The sequence below is a fragment of the Conger conger genome, chromosome 3 (assembly GCF_963514075.1).
Source record: "Conger conger chromosome 3, fConCon1.1, whole genome shotgun sequence".
NCBI classification, from domain to species: Eukaryota; Metazoa; Chordata; class Actinopteri; order Anguilliformes; family Congridae; genus Conger; species Conger conger.
Genome location: NC_083762.1, coordinates 81279401 through 81296900, shown reverse-complemented (window position 1 = coordinate 81296900; position 17500 = coordinate 81279401). Strand labels below are relative to the sequence as shown.

At 53.0% G+C, this 17500-nt stretch overlaps 1 protein-coding gene across 1 annotated transcript in view; it reads right to left on the bottom strand.

Annotated features, from left to right (window-relative positions):
• sema5ba (sema domain, seven thrombospondin repeats (type 1 and type 1-like), transmembrane domain (TM) and short cytoplasmic domain, (semaphorin) 5Ba) overlaps nt 1-17500 on the bottom strand; it is a 163560-nt gene that overhangs the window by 13664 nt on the left and 132396 nt on the right. The window contains 6 exon segments of the mRNA XM_061234919.1: nt 1393-1611; nt 4985-5210; nt 6505-6652; nt 9156-9299; nt 12524-12705; nt 13524-13641. Of these exon segments, the coding sequence (XP_061090903.1) occupies nt 1393-1611; nt 4985-5210; nt 6505-6652; nt 9156-9299; nt 12524-12705; nt 13524-13641 (1037 nt within the window).

Sequence of the window (17500 nt, the reverse complement as noted above, 5' to 3'; positions counted from 1 at the left end):
AATTCTCCGGAGGGTTCGAGCCGGCGGCCGCGCAGAGGAAAAGCCTCCCAGAAGTTGCGGGACGTAATGGGGGCAGCACGACTCGGTGACATTCCCTAAATTGCAGAGCTTGAGCTGCTTTGCATAGCTAAGGCGCACAGAGAAGGCACCTTCTCCCAATGTCAGCCTGTAACAACGGCTTTTAGTCGCCGATACTTATTGCCCGACGTGACAACTAAATAATGAGGTTTTATGATATTTCTGAAGCGTTCACGCCGACGTCAGGCCTGCGAGCGTCACAGTGCTCCCGTGGGGCTCGCGGTCGACGAGACGGCGGCGTTCAGAAGCAGAACACACGCAGCCCGTCGCTCCTCCAGGGGAAGGGCGTTTGAAGGTCATCGTTCGTCTTGTGAGGCTTCCCATCCCCGCTGTCTCACAGAGCGCACGGCCGCCCGCCACACACCTGCCACTCTCCCCACACTGTGCCTTTCATCCCTCTCCTTTACCTGCAGAAATGCGCATTCTGAAGGCCTCTCTAGCCTCCATTCAGCCGTGTGTAAATGACACTCCACGAAATAAAGACCGACTGACTGATATTGTGCAGGCAGCCGGCGAAAATACAATACAGACACGTCAGCTAGTTTGATACCATCATCATCTCACAGGATGCTGCGGACGGGAGAGACAGCAGAGGGAGAGAGTCACTCAGCACAAATAATCCACTTAGCACGAATAATCCACGCGGCACAAATAATCCAGTTGGTGAGTAATCGCCTGGTGTGTCGTGATATTTAGTACAGGGTGAAGCTAGGACTGTGTGTGTGTGTGTGTGTGTGTGTGTGTGCGTGTGTAGGTGTGTGTGTGTGTGTATGTAGGGTGTGTTGGTGTGTGTAGGTGTGAATAGGTGCGTGTAGGGGTGTATAGATGTGTGTGTGTGTGTGTGTGTGTAGGTGTGTGTGTGCGTGTATGTAGGGTGTGTTGGTGTGTGTAGGTGTGTATAGGTGTGTATATGTGTGTATATGTGTGTATAGGTTACCTAGGCAGGCCTGTGTGTATAGGTGTGTATAGGTGTGTATAGGCTACCTGGGCAGGCCTGTGTGTGTGTATAGGTGTGTATAGGTGTGTATAGGTTACCTGGGCAGGCCTGTGTGTGTGTGTATAGGTGTGTATAGGTGTGTATAGGTTACCTGGGCAGGCCTGTGTGTGTGTGTATAGGTGTGTATAGGTGTGTATAGGTGTGTGTATGTTACCTGGGCAGGCCTGTGTGTGTGTATAGGTGTGTATAGGTTACCTGGGCAGGCCTGTGTGTGTGTATAGGTGTGTATAGGTGTGTATAGGTGTGTATAGGTGTGTATAGGTTACCTGGGCAGGCCTGTGTGTGTGTATAGGTGTGTATAGGTGTGTGTAGGTTACCTGGGCAGGCCTGTGGGTTGCAGTCCTGGTACTCCACAGCGGAGCCACTGCAGGCTGCAGGTGAGCTCTTCCCCTCGGGTGAGGCACAGGTGCGCTTGCGTGTGCGGAAGCCCTTAGCGCAGTCCTGCGAGCAGGCCGACCACGTCTCCCACGACGACCAGCCCGTGCCTGCAGCTCGAACCACAGGCCGGCCCGTCTTCAGCAGGTCCTCCACCAGAGCTACGGAAAACATGCGTCACAGGTTATTACACACGTTACGCATCCGTTATTACACCATTTACAGGTTATTACACACGCTACGCATACCTTATTACACAACTTACAGGTTATTACACACGTTACGCATACGTTATTACACAATTTACAGGTTATTGTACATGTTATAAGTTATTACATATGTTACGCATACATTATTGCAGAACTTACAGGTTATTACACAAATGAAAAGTTATTACATGTTATACATACATTAATATAGAACTAACATGTTATTACACAAATTATAAATTATTACATGTTACACACATGTTATTACATGTTATTACACAATTTATAGGTTATACACATGACAGGTTATTGCATATATTATTACACACATAACAGGTTATAACATATGCTATGCATACGTTATTACACAACTTGAAGGTTATTACCTCTGTAATGCATATGTTGTTTCCAATTTGTTACCGTTATCCGGTTGCCTAATCACTATCTATAATCTTGTGTGTTGAGTACAGTGTGTTGAGATGTGTGTTGAGTACAGTGTGTTGAGATGTGTGTTGAGATGTGTGTTGAGATGTGTGTTGAGATGTGTGTTGAGTACAGTGTGTTGAGTACAGTGTGTTGAGTACAGTGTGTTGAGTACAGTGTGTTGAGATGTGTGTTGAGATGTGTGTTGAGATGTGTGTTGAGATGTGTGTTGAGTACAGTGTGTTGAGATGTGTGTTGAGATGTGTGTTGAGTACAGTGTGTTGAGATGTGTGTTGAGTACAGTGTGTTGAGATGTGTGTTGAGTACAGTGTGTTGAGATGTGTGTTGAGTACAGTGTGTTGAGATGTGTGTTGAGTACAGTGTGTTGGCTAAGGTGCTTGACTGGGGCAGAAAGGTTGGCAGTTTGAGTCCCAGTCTGGCCACGATAAGACCAGCTGCTGGGTCCTTGAGTAACATTGCTCCAGGGGGGATTGACCTCCGCTTAGTCTAATCAAATGTATGTAGCTTTGGATAAAAGCGTCAGCTGATTAACAGTAATATAACATAAAACGCAGGTAATTAACAGATATTTGCTCATTCTCAGCAAAGCCACGCTCATGTACAGCAGACCCACACACACACTCACACTCACACTCACACTCACACTCACACTCACACTCACACACTCTCACACTCTCACACACACTCACACTCACACACTCACACACTCACACACTCACACACTCACACACTCTCACACTCTCACACTCTCACACTCTCACTCTCACACACACACACACACACACACACACTCACTGCAGTGCCCTTCACTTACGCCTGTCCAGAGGGCCGTTTTAACTGCAGCAAGCTGTCATTAAATTTGGGTAAAGTTGACCAGGAGGGATCGGCACTTCCAGCTCGTTAAATTAAGTCCCCGTGTTACAGGGGGAGAGGAACCGAGTGCGATTCATCGCGACGGCGCGAGAAGACAGAATTATGCGCTGACCCTGGACGGTCTCCCTCGGTGAGAGGATTATTTATGTAAAGGAGCGGATCACTGCTCCCGATGTGTGGCCCCAGACCATCAGCAGCTAAAGCGGCAGACGAGCTGATGAGTTTTTTTATGTGATGCACGCATTTGTATTTAATGCTCGGGCGGCAGGGAGGAGATTCAGTCTCATTGGCCGGACGTTATAAATGAAGTGGGCGTCGGATCGCATCGCTCCGGGCGACCGCTGCGCCTCATCGCCGCGGTAATAACTCCCCCAGGTGACCGCCGGCGAGCTGTTTTCCCGCAAACTCCCCCCGGTTCTGCGAGGAGAGCGCTTGTGGTGACGGGCCGTCGCTTTTCATCAGCCTCACGCGGCCGGCCTCCGCCCGGTGACTCCAGGTTAGCGGTTAGCGGTTAGCGTCGCAGCGTTCCCCCACCGCGGGGACAGGAGGGAGCCTGAGCTCCTCTGAATACACTGCGCTCCGTAAGGCGACCTTTGACCTTTAACCTTTTAAACCTCCAATAGCAACAAACCGCACTGACACTCATCCACTGTCTACATATGTACACACAGTATGTGCTGTATACACATTATTAGCATTTATATAGCATTGTTCTCTGCCGTGTGTCATCATGAAAGGCTTCTGTGACCTGAACATCTGTTTGTACACACCCACGCATTCAAATGTGCACACACACATATACAGTATACACACACACACACACACTCACACACTCGCACACTCGCACACTCGCACACTCGCACACACACACACATATACAGCATACACACACACACACACACACACACACACACAGAAGCCTTTCATGCCGGTACCAGGCAGAGAACAATGGCCCAGTGCTCCAGCGGGGACGGGCTTGGGGGAGAGTCTGTATAGTGAGGGGGTGAAAGACCTGCAGCGGATTCGGGCGGCGTGGCTCCGCTTGGCTGGAGCCTCGTTAAAGGCAGAGTCCGAGGTTAAACACAGTCACAATTGCAGGAGGAAATTGCCTCTAACCTTAAAAAAAACAAACATTCATACAGAGAAGCTGTGGCATAATGCACTGGGTGCATCACTACAGAACGACACCACGACAGCGTGGGTACTGGGGCACTGCTGCGGCCAATCAGGGCCCTCAATGTGTCCCCAAGCACCGAATAAAGATTATTTCCCATGGTGCACTGGGAGCACCACTTTAGATGTGCTGATTTCCCATGGTGCACTGCAGGTACTTTAGATGTGGTGATTATCCATGGTGCACTGGAGGTACTTTAGATATGGTTATTTCCCATGGTGCACTGGGAGCACCGCGTTAGACGTGGTGATTTCCCATGGTGCACTGCAGGTGCGTTAGACGCGGTAATTTCCCATGGTGCACTGCAGGTGCGTTAGACGTGGTGATTTCCCACGCTGCACTGCAGGTGCGTTAGATGTGGTGATTTCCCATGGTGCACTGGGAGCATTGCTTTAGACGTGGTGATTTCCCACGCTGCACTGTAGGTGCGTTAGACGTGGTGATTTCCCATGGTGCACTGCAGGTGCGTTAGACGTGGTGATTTCCCATGGTGCACTGCAGGTGCGTTAGACGTGGTTATTTCCCATGGTGCACTGGGAGCACTGTGTTAGACGTGGTGATTTCCCACGCTGCACTGCAGGTGCGTTAGACGTGGTGATTTCCCATGGTGCACTGGGAGCACTGTGTTAGACGTGGTGATTTCCCATGGTGCACTGCAGGTGCGTTAGACGTGGTTATTTCCCATGGTGCACTGGGAGCACTGTGTTAGACGTGGTGATTTCCCATGGTGCACTGCAGGTGCGTCAGACGTGGTGATTTCCCACGCTGCACTGTAGGTGCGTTAGACGTGGTGATTTCCCACGCTGCACCGGGGTAAACGGGCGCTGGACTCACTGTCGGTCTCGCAGGCGGCCGTCCCGTCGTTGGGGCAGAAGCGCGTCTCCACGCGGCGCTTGCCGAACTGCAGCTCGTGCGGGTCGGGCAGCTGGGCGCGGCAGGTGTACCTCACCCGCTGCTCCTGCCTGGCCCCGCCCTGCGTCACGTTCACCGCCATCCACGGTGTCCACGGCGTGTTCCGACGCACCTCCGGACACGCCTCCAGGTTACACGCCTTGTACTCCTGAAAACAAGACACACGGGGGTTTGGGGGGGCAGGGAGGCGGGGGTTTGGGGGGGGGGGCGGTGAGTTCCCCTCTCCCGTTTGGCTGTGTTAGCACGTTAGCATTGAGGTTCAGCGTCGAGCCCATTGGGCCTCGACCCCCTACGACAGGCCGAGCCTCATACAATGGCACTCGCTATTCAGTTCTTAATTTAATTAAAGGTAGAAAGAGATTTCAGCTCCTAAAGAGCTGGGGGTTCAGGCTGGATTGTGCCGGCTCGGTGGGAACAGGCGTGGGAGAGAGAGAATAGATTTAAAAACCAGCGAGTAACAGAGCTTTCATGCTCAGAAGCAGGGCCATCGCCAGACCAAAGTGTTTCTCACGGAAACGACAGGAGGGGAAACTAGAGTTACTGCGACAACAAAGAGTCCCTTATCAAACATTTCAAGAACAGTACACCTTTTGTCAGCAGACAGTGTATCACGGTATTATTTTATTTATGTTCAAACAAATTTTTGTCGCACTAAAGCATATGAAATGCATCTTTGATGTTGGGATAGGCAGAATTTTTTGCTAAAAAAGAAAACGCATGAGAAATGTTTGCTGTGCCTATGCATTTAGTTCAGTTTGAGAGATCTCGGCAATGATGTGCAATATCAAGAGAGCAAGATCAGCCGAAAGCAGAGCAGAGAGGATTGTGGGTAATGGAATAAAACAAGACAGAGAGGGTTATGGGTAGTGGAGTACATCAGAAGAGAGGGTTGTGGGTAGTGGAGTACATCAGAACAGAAAGGATTATAGGAAATTGAGTACATCAGAACCAAGAGAATTGTGGGTAATGGAGTGCATCTGAGCAGAGAGGATTGTGGGTAATGGAGTACATCAGAACATAGAGGATTGTGGGTAATGGAGTACATCAGAACAGAGAGAATTATGGGTAATGGAGTATATTGGAACATAGAGGATTGTGGGTAATGGAGTACATCAAAACATAGAGGATTGTGGGTAATGGAGTACATCAGAACAGAGAGAATTGTGGGTAATGGAGTATATTGGAACATAGAGGATTGTGGGTAATGGAGTACATCAGAACAGAGAGGATTGTGGGTAATGGAGTACATTGGAACATAGAGGATTTTGGGTAATGGAGTACAGAGTGGATTGTGGGTGATGTAGCACATAGGAACATAGATGATTGTTGGTAATGGAGTACAGAGAGGTTGTGGGTGATGTCGTACGCTGGAACAGAGAGGTTGTGGGTGATGGAGTACACTGGAACAGATAGGATTGTGGGTGATGTAGTTCAGTCCGTACCAGGGCGCAGCCAGGGCAGCTGTTTCCATTCTCACAGCTCCGGACCCGGGAGTGGACGCCTCCCCCGCACTCCGCGCTGCACTTGGTCCAGGACCCCCACGAGGACCAGAAGACGGGCAGCGGACAGGACACCTTCTCATTACACAGCCTGCAGAGAGCGAGGGCCCCAGAGACACGCTTAGCATTCATCACTGACCGCTGAGACCCTCTCCGACACGCACCGGAGAGGGTCATTACCTTCCTATTGGTTTTCATTCCAACCAATCACTACGCCACTAATTAATCCCCTCCTCTCCGGTTGAATTCGGTAGCTAAGGTGATTGGTAAGGCGATTGGTTGAATCGAAAAGCCGCATACTCGTGGCCCTCCAAGGCACATGATAGGGCAGCCCTGTTATAAAAGAATAAAGATACAGTACACACCCCAAAAGGCTTGGACCAGAGGTGGCCGGCCCTGGTTTTCACTGTCACTCGGCACTTGCGGTTATCGATCGATTAAAGCAGTCCATCACAACTGACCTCATCGGGTTTCTAAAGGGGCTGTTGCACTTAAGGTGAAAACAAAAACCAGCCGCACCCTGCAGCTCTCCAGGACCAAGCTTGTTCACCAGCACAGCTACTTACGCTCCAGAGATAAAGTGATCATTTCATTTCATTGCGTGGGACAAGCACACAAAGCACAATGGAATGAAACACTAACCTCCATGGAGAAATAAAATAAATAAATAAAACCACCAATCATTCCTTCGGAAAACATAAGTGTGAAAATATATTATTTATCGTCCGCTGAACATCGGATCTTCTGTTGTATCAGAAACATTGTAATACGACTCGGCGCATCGGCGCAGAACCTCCCCACCCGCCGCGACACGATGCGGCTTCGCAGCGCCCAGATCCTCCGCTCTCTCGGCCGTCTTCCGCGGCGGAACATCACAAACGACGACGACAACAAGACTCTTCTGGTCGACGGGGCGGACGCGGGGATCGAGTGCGGCAGGGTTATTGATCCCGCGGTAAACAAACGTCTGGAGTGGCGGCGCCGGGCGATAAAGCAGAGCGAACGCCCCCGCAGAACCGCCCCCCCCCCCCCCCCCCCCCCCCCCCGAATAATTTAAAACGCCATTACGGCGAGGCGGCCTCATTAGCGGGACGGTCTCGCGGAGCCGTGTTCATTAGAGCGCCGTTTAGCCAGCGCGGCGACGGCCGTATCGATCCTCCCAAACGCTTCCCAGAGAGCCCCACAGCTCCATCTCGCCCACGCCAACCACCAGAAGAAGAGGAGGAGGAGGCGGGGGCCGTGAGCGGTGATAGAGGAGTGCGGCTATGCCACTTATCCAGCAACCGGGCGCTCAAAACCCCCAAATCACCGCACCCGGAGATTGGCTATAGATTTGCCCGACACTGAAAAGCCTTTAGAAAGCGGAGATAGAGAAAGGGACCCAGAATGAACATCCACGGGAAGAATATAAAAAAATAAAAATAAAAAAATAAGCAACTTACAAATCAGACCTGTGGTTTCCAGCCCTGGTCCTGGACAGCTACAGGGTCTGCTGGTTTTCGTTGTTACTCTGCACTTAATGAATTAGAGCCTCGCCTTGTTACCTGGGTCTGAACAGGGTGCTGATTTAAGGAGGAAACAAAAACCTGCTGATCCAGTAGCTCTCCAGGAGCAGGGTTGGAGACTAAGCAGGCTAAGCAGGAAATAATCTCCCATAAAACAATGTGGGGTTAAGGGCCTTGCTCAAGGGCCCAACGGCTGCACTGATCTTACTGTGGCTACACCAGGGCTTGAACCAGCAACCATCCAGGACCCAGTTATAAACCTTAACCGCTAGGCTACAGGCCGCCCCAGTCATGTACCTTAGCCGCTAGGCTACAGGCTGCCCCAGTCATGTACCTTAGCCACTAGGCTACAGGCTGCCCCAGCCATGTACCTTAGCCGCTAGGCTACAGGCTGCCCCAGCCATGTACCTTAGCCACTAGGCTACAGGCTGCCCCAGCCATGTACCTTAGCCGCTAGGCTACAGGCTGCCCCAGTCATGTACCTTAGCCACTAGACTACAGGCTGCCCCAGTCATGTACCTTAGCCACTAGACTACAGGCTGCCCCAGTCATGTACCTTAGCCACTAGGCTACAGGCTGCCCCAGTCATGTACCTTAGCTACTAGACTACAGGCTGGCCCGGTCATGTACCTTAGCCACTAGGCTACAGGCTGCCTCAGCCATGTACCTTAGCCACTAGGCTACAGGCTGCCCCAGTCATGTACCTTAGCCACTAGGCTACAGGCTGCCCCAGCCATGTACCTTAGCCACTAGGCTACAGGCTGCCCCAGTCATGTACCTTAGCCACTAGACTACAGGCTGCCCCAGTCATGTACCTTAGCCACTAGACTACAGGCTGCCCCAGTCATGTACCTTAGCCACTAGGCTACAGGCTGCCCCAGTCATGTACCTTAGCCACTAGGCTACAGGCTGTCCCAGTCATGTACCTTAGCCACTAGGCTACAGGCTGCCCCAGTCATGTACCTTAGCTACTAGACTACAGGCTGGCCCGGTCATGTACCTTAGCCACTAGACTACAGGCTGCCCCAGTCATGTACCTTAGCCGCTAGGCTACAGGCTGTCCCCCCTCCCTCCCGCCCCCCCCCTCACCTCTCCTCCCGGCTCTGTCCCACGCAGACGCGGCCCCCGTGGCGGGGGGAGGGGTTGTTGCAGGAGCGCTGGCGCACCTCGAACCCGATGCCGCAGCTGGTGCTGCACTGTCCCCATGACGACCAGGGCGTCCAGCCCCCGTTCCTGTTACCACAGAGGAAGTGAGCGAGACCACCGATTACACTCACCGATTACACTCACGCACTCATGTATGCGTGTTTCGAAAATACAGATTTCTCAAAAGTAGGGGGCAACCCCTGTACTCTCATTAATAGCCAATGAAGTAACCTTTCTGCACAAAAGATAGTGGTGCTTCGCATGGTAGTCGACCAAGCTAACATTAGCTAGCTACAACAGTGGAGCTACACGGCAAAAACAAGTCTCTGATTAAAGGACCGTACATACACGCTGTGACATTTTCCTCCAGACTTAGCAAATGCATCACATGAAATAGTCTCATTATCACACAGATAAGGATTACTTATATAAAGCGATTAAGTTACACAAACTCGGAAAACATCTCTACTCAAAACATCATCTCAGCCTGAGGCCGACGGCACAGCACATCTACCGACGCTAAATCACACCATTACACGCTCGCAAAACATTCACACGGGAAAATAAAGACATTCCTCATCCTGTAATACAGTAATGGAGATAAACACAGCTCGGTCTATGTTATTGTCATATTAATGTCACATATAAGAGAGGGGCGTTACATTTCTGTGAAGACGAGAGCGCAATTCCCAAAAGGGAAGCATTAATACAATTTTCATATTGACGTTGAGGGGTTCACAGGTTTTTTTCCCGTGTGGAAAATGTCCTTGAAAGCCCCTGGCTCCCTCTGACGGAGGATGACAGGGCCGCAGAACAGTGGAGTAGGGGTCTGGTGGTGGTGGGTGGGGGGGGGGAAGCTAAATTGCCCGTAAAAACATTCCCTCAATTTGCTAAAGTGCTTTGTTCTGGCGTCGCACTTTTTCATGATTTAATTGCTACTTCCTGTAAAACACAATTCAATTTTCGCCACCTCGGGTTTTTAATCTGGCGTGCTTATGCGAGGCGTTAGAGGAAGCCTAACGGTTTTCGAGGGAGCGCGCGGGGCTGATGCGCCCTCCATCACCGTAATTGGGCCCGGCCCGCAAAAACACGGACCGCGTCGTCACGGCAGAATCGTTAATGCGGGCTGTCGCTTTAATTTTTTATAAAGCTCATTTATATTTCTCTCCGTGTTTAAGGGAATGCGGACGGTGCTCCTGCCCTTCAGATCTCCCAGGAGCGCGGGGGAACGGGAGCTCTGACGGGCGTAAGTGCAGGTTGCTAGGATCCCAGCAGCCAGTGAGGGTTTTTTTTTCCCTCTGTATTGATGTATAAGAAGGCAATTTAACAGACACCTGAAGAGGAGTGAGGCACTGCTGACAGCATCGTCACAGTGATGAAGAGGGAGGGGGGGTGAGTGGTCTGGTGAGGGGGGGGGAGGGTGAGTGGTCTGGTGAGGGGGGGGGGGGGGGGGTGAGTGGTTTGGGGGGGGGGTTGTGTTGGTGGGGGCTGAGTAGCTGGGGGGCTGGGTTCTTGGGGGGGTGGGGGGTGTATGTCCCTCATACTTGGTAAATGGACTGCATTTATAGCGCTTTTATCCAAAGCGCTGCACAATTGATGTCTCTCATTCACCCATTCATACACGCACTCACACTCAGCAGCAAAAGGGCTGCCATGCAAGGCTCCAATCAGGAGCCTTGAACAATTGGGGGTTAGGTGTCCTGCTCAGGGACACTTCGACACACGCAGGGAGGGATCGAACCGGCAACCCCCAGTCTGCCAGGGGACTGCTGAGCCAATGACGCCCCATTTAGTAGTACCTCGTACAGTTGGGGGGTGAGGTGTGTGTTATTTCGGGGGGGCGTACCTGGAGCAGTTGGGGGTGAGGTGTGTGTTATTTCGTACCTGGAGCAGTTGGGGGTGAGGTGTGTGTTATTTCGGGGGGGCGTACCTGGAGCAGTTGGGGGTGAGGTGTGTGTTATTTCGTACCTGGAGCAGTTGGGGGTGAGGTGTGTGTTATTTCGTACCTGGAGCAGTTGGGGGTGAGGTGTGTGTTATTTCGTACCTGGAGCAGTTGGGGGGTGAGGGGTGTGTTATTTCGTACCTGGAGCAGTTGGGGGGTGAGGTGTGTGTTATTTCGGGGGGGCGTACCTGGAGCAGTTGGGGGGTGAGGGGTGTGTTATTTCGTACCTGGAGCAGTTGGGGGGTGAGGTGTGTGTTATTTCGGGGGGGCGTACCTGGAGCAGTTGGGGGTGAGGTGTGTGTTATTTCGTACCTGGAGCAGTTGGGGGTGAGGTGTGTGTTATTTCGGGGGGGCGTACCTGGAGCAGTTGGGGGTGAGGTGTGTGTTATTTCGTACCTGGAGCAGTTGGGGGTGAGGTGTGTGTTATTTCGTACCTGGAGCAGTTGGGGGTGAGGTGTGTGTTATTTCGTACCTGGAGCAGTTGGGGGGTGAGGGGTGTGTTATTTCGTACCTGGAGCAGTTGGGGGGTGAGGTGTGTGTTATTTCGGGGGGGCGTACCTGGAGCAGTTGGGGGGTGAGGGGTGTGTTATTTCGTACCTGGAGCAGTTGGGGGGTGAGGTGTGTGTTATTTCGGGGGGGCGTACCTGGAGCAGTTGGGGGGTGAGGTGTGTGTTACTTCGTACCTGGAGCAGTTGGGGGTGAGGTGTGTGTTATTTCGGGGGGGCGTACCTGGAGCAGTTGGGGGTGAGGTGTTTTATTTCGGGGGGGCGTACCTGGAGCAGTTGGGGGGTGAGGTGTGTGTTATTTCGTACCTGGAGCAGTTGGGGGTGAGGTGTGTGTTATTTCGGGGGGGCGTACCTGGAGCAGTTGGGGGTGAGGTGTGTGTTATTTCGTACCTGGAGCAGTTGGGGGTGAGGGGTGTGTTATTTCGTACCTGGAGCAGTTGGGGGGTGAGGTGTGTGTTATTTCGGGGGGGCGTACCTGGAGCAGTTGGGGGGTGAGGGGTGTGTTATTTCGTACCTGGAGCAGTTGGGGGGTGAGGTGTGTGTTATTTCGGGGGGGCGTACCTGGAGCAGTTGGGGGGTGAGGTGTGTGTTACTTCGTACCTGGAGCAGTTGGGGGTGAGGTGTGTGTTATTTCGGGGGGGCGTACCTGGAGCAGTTGGGGGTGAGGTGTTTTATTTCGGGGGGGCGTACCTGGAGCAGTTGGGGGGTGAGGTGTGTGTTATTTCGTACCTGGAGCAGTTGGGGGTGAGGTGTGTTATTTCGGGGGGGCGTACCTGGAGCAGTTGGGGGTGAGGTGTGTGTTATTTCGGGGGGGCGTACCTGGAGCAGTTGGGGGTGAGGTGTGTTATTTCGGGGGGGCGTACCTGGAGCAGTTGGACACCTGGATGGGGGGGCCCTCGCAGCCCCGCCCGCCGCAGCGGGGGAGGGGGGAGTCGCAGGCCCGGGATCGGCACACGCACGCGCTGGTGCTGTCTCCGTCGTCATGGCTACATGCCTGCCAGCCCGCCCACGGCCCGAAACCCCCGTCCGTCGTCAGGTTCAGCAGCTGCAACGTGACCGAGCACACGGCAACGCCATCGTGAGCCTCTCCTACACCCACACATCCTACAGCAGGGACTCCTACACCCACACATCCTACAGCAGAGACTCCTACACCCACACATCCTACAGCAGAGACTCTCCTACACCCACACATCCTACACCCACACATCCTACACCCACACATCCTACAGCAGGGACTCCTACACCCACACATCCTACAGCAGGGACTCCTACACCCACACATCCTACAGCAGGGACTCCTACACCCACACATCCTACAGCAGGGACTCCTACACCCACACATCCTACAGCAGGGACTTTCCTACACCCACACATCCTACAGCAGGGACTCCCAACACCAACACATCCTACAGCAGGGACTCCTACACCCACACATCCTACACCCACACATCCTACAGCAGGGACTCCTACACCCACACATCCTACAGCAGGGACTCCCAACACCAACACATCCTACAGCAGGGACTCCCAACACCAACACATCCTACAGCAGGGCGGCCTCACCCTGCTCCTGGAGATCTATCGTCCTGTCGGTTTCCATTTCAAACCTAATTTGAGATCTATAGCTGTCGAGGTGTGTGAGCTATGCTTTGTTCCAGCTGGAGCAGGATCGTAGACCTCCCGGAGCAGGGTTGGGCCGCCCTGCTGTAGGGGGTCTGGGTGTTGGGCCGCCCTGCTGTAGGGGGTCTGGGTGTTGGGCCGCCCTGCTGTAGGGGGTCTGGGTGTTGGGCCGCCCTGCTGTAGGGTGTCTGGGTGTTGGAGAGCCCCTGTAGTCTCAGTGTCTCGGGGATAGTCTCGTACCGGGCACACGCTGATGTTCTGGGTCCACAGGCTCATGTTGGAGCTGTCCTCGATGGTGGTGCAGCGTCTCTGTTTGCGGTCCCAGCCACAGTAGGGGTCCCGCGCATCGAGGCACAGCCTGGGGGGGGGGGGGCAGAGGGGGGGGGAGCGTCAGAGAGGAGAGCCGAAAAAACACCCTAAGCGCTGTACAATCGATTCACACACACACACACACACACACACACACACACACAGCAATAAGCTCGTCAGGAGCATTTAGGGGTTAGGCATCTTGCTGAGGGACTCTTCGACACAGCCAGGGTGGGATCGAACCGGCAACCCTCCGACTGCCAGACGTCTGCTCTTACTGCCTGAGCCAATGTCTGCTCTACTACAACAAAACCCACAGAATAAGTCTGCCTTAACAAGCTTTTTACTCTTATATTTACACTTAAAATCTTATTTCCATGACCTCGTTTTGCTAAATAAGACAGAAAGTATGGTGGTGAGGCATTTCAGGATTTGCCGATGGGGCGCGGCAGTTTCACCCATCAAACAAACAAGCCACTTAAAAAAGGAAAGTGTTTTCCACTCAAGAGAAGAAGAGAGAAGTTTACAAGAAATATTTCAAGCCTCATTACGAGACAAAACCGCTGGTTAAGACGGACGGCGGGAAAGACACAGAACCCGGAGACAAACACAGGCCCGTGTCATCAGGCGGGGGGTGGGGGGGGACGCAGGGGAACGGGCGCGTCTCCGTCCGACAAGCACAGCGCAGCCAAACACCGTGTGCACGGCCCCGGGGAGAGAGCGCGGGCTAAACGAGGAGTAATTACATCTGAACCTCTTAATGAAATTAATCAATCAGAGCCAATCCCAGCCGGGGCAGGGCAAGCGGTAACGAGCAGAGCCCCCCCCCCCCCCCCGCCCCGCGGGGGAACGAGCCTCTTCTCCCGCCACGCGTGTTCATTTGAGCGCGGCGTAGACGGGTTTTTCCCCTGATCGGAGGTGGAGGAGACGCGGGGGTTGAAGGAGAGCGCGGAGCTAAATCAGAGCTCTGTGAGAGGAGGGTGACGTTGTGTTCCCCTCAGAGAGGAACGCAGAGAAGCTTTTAGAGTCCATTCAACACTCCTGACTCTACCCACTGTGTACCAGCAGTCACACACACACACACACACACTCTCACTCACTCACTCACACACACACACTCACACACACTCACACACACTCATACACACACACTCATACACACACACACACACACACACACACACTCTGTCTCAGCTGACTGGCCCAGCTCAGGGAGGTGGGGTGCAGGCTGGTTACACAGTGACAGAAACATTATTTGGAAAATATTCACTGGACTGGAAAAACAGTGGTGAGTACCACCTTGAACACACGTGGTCCATCAGCTGGAAACACACTGGGCTCCCTGTCAGGCTTTTTGTGAAATTATTATTTATTAATGTGTCTACCCCAGGAGTCAGCCCCCCCCCCCCCACAGGAGACAGCCCCCCCCACAGGACACAGCCCCCCCCACAGGACACAGCCCCCCCCCCCCACAGGACACAGCCCCCCCCCACAGGAGACAGCCCCCCCCACAGGACACAGCCCCCCCCCACAGGAGACAGCCCCCCCCACAGGACACAGCCCCCCCCACAGGACACAGCCCCCCCCACAGGACACAGCCCCCCCCACAGGACACAGCCCCCCCCACAGGACACAGCCCCCCCCACAGGAGACAGCCCCCCCTCCCGGCGTTTACGAGCCGTTGCATCAGTTCCTCGTGGCGGTAACAGCAGAGGCGTGACTGACGACCCCCCTCATGGGGGGGGGGGGCGAGGGGTCTGCACGCCGTGTGACCCCCCCAGGGAGGGAGATGAGGCACTTCAGGAATTTACCCCGTTGTTTACCGCAGGGAGAGAGAGAGAGAGAGAGAGACAGCGCCAACACCAACAGAAAACAAATAATAAAAAGTCTTTACCCTTCCTGCTCACAGGTTCTGGGCAAAAACAACAAAGTAACACAATAAATTAGAATGAAAAAGGCAGAAGAAGGCAAAAATAACAAACTAACACAATAAATTAGAGAAAAAGAGGCGAAAGAGCGATAGCTCTTCAGCTCTCTGCTCGGAGCGGAGCGACTTTTCACCGGCGTTACGATTCTGCGATCAGAGGCCTGATTTAGAGACTCCTGTGTGCCTCTGCGGTTTCGGAGGGAAAGTGCCGAGGGCCGGGGGGTGAGCCGGCTGGTTAAACAGGGACTTAATTCACCGTCTGCGGGGGGAACACTCACACACATAATGCCGATTTTATAGACATATCCGTCATCCCCGCACAACTTCTGAGAAATCACCCGGCGAAAATAACAACATCCGTCTGGCGCCGGTATAGATCCGGCACTCGGTAAGTACCCGCCGTCTGTAGGGGAAGACGGGCCCACTCGGGTACCAGGTCCAGCACAAATCCGTTTACCCAAAAACTCTGCCATCCTGCGCACACCCCCCAGCCCTGTCAGCCCTCAGACACACAGCCATGTCATCAGCCCTGGGTCAAATGTGTGATTGTTTTGGATTCAAATACTTTTCTACGCTTTGCAGAGCAGGTCTGGTGTATTGGAACCCAGGCAATGCTCTCAGAAAGGCTTCCGGTCCTCTTGGTTGGCTCAATTGCACCAGGCAAGATAAATCCAGCACAGAAAATGGTAGAACCCTGATTTGCCCCATGGGCTGCATACACCAATGGGCCTGTGTGTGTGTGTGTGTGTGTGTGTGTGGGGGTGTGTGTGTGTGTGTGGGTGTGTGTGGGTGTGTGTGTGTGTGTGAGTGTGTGTGTGAGTGGGTGTGTGTGTGTGTGTGTGTGTGTGAGTGTGTGTGTGTGTGTGTGTCCCAAGCAACTAAAAATGCCCACTTTAGTCCTTCAGGCAAGCTTTCAGCTGAAGTTTTTTGCCTGATGCACAAAACGCCACTCAGGCCAGAGTTACGGTCCAATCAGCCGCCTGCGTTCTGCTGCACCCACACAAAGGAAGAGAACCAGAGTCTCTGTCCTGCTAAAGGCTCCCGGCTCAGCCCCCGGAGCGTGATACACCGTGTTTCAGGGGTTATTTTGGGGGTTATTTTGGTTCTGTTTCTGCCGTAATTGAGCTGGGTCATTACTAGGGCGTGTGTGTGTGTCAGTGTGTGTGTGTGTGTGTGAGAGCGTGTGTGTGTGTGTGTGTGTGTGTGTGTGTGTGTGTGTATGTGTGTGTGAGAGCGTGTGTGTGTGTGTGTGTGTGTGTGTGTGTGTGTGATAAGAACATCTCTATGAAGTATGAGTATTTGCTTATGTATGGTTTATGAAGCCATTATGACGTGTTTATGAAGGCTTCATAGAGCCTTTACCACTTTGTGTAAAGTGTGAACCAAACAAGCTAATGTTTTGTACTTGAGACTTTTTTTTGCATCGTAGCCCCTCCTCAGGTCTGCATCCAGACCTTCCCAGAAGCCCCTGGGGCCGAGCCCTGCACCGCCCCCCCCCCCACCCCCCGCCCCGGTGTGTTTACTGCGCTCAAGATGAGCAGTAAAATCAGAGATAAGGTGTTTGCCTTTAGAGGCCGGTAAAAAAGGAGAGGGGCTTTACGGCTCAGAGGCACAGCCTGCAGGGAGGAGCTGCGGGTTCACACACAGCGCCTGGGTTCACTCTACATGACATGACATTAACGGCAGACGCTCTTATCCAGAGCGACGTCCAGTTGATTAGACTAAGCATGAGACAATCCTCCCCTGGAGCAATGCAGGGTTCAGGGCCTTGCTCAAGGGCCCAACGGCTGTGCGGATCTTATTGTGGCCACACCGGGATTAGAACCACCGACCTTGCTTGTCCCAGTCATTTACCCTAACCACTACGCTACATTAGCGCCTCTCTTTAGAGATGTTCTTATTCCATTCGCAAATCTTGAAATGAGTCAAAACTGCCTTCACAATATTTTTCCACCTCTCAACAATATAAGCACTAAAATAC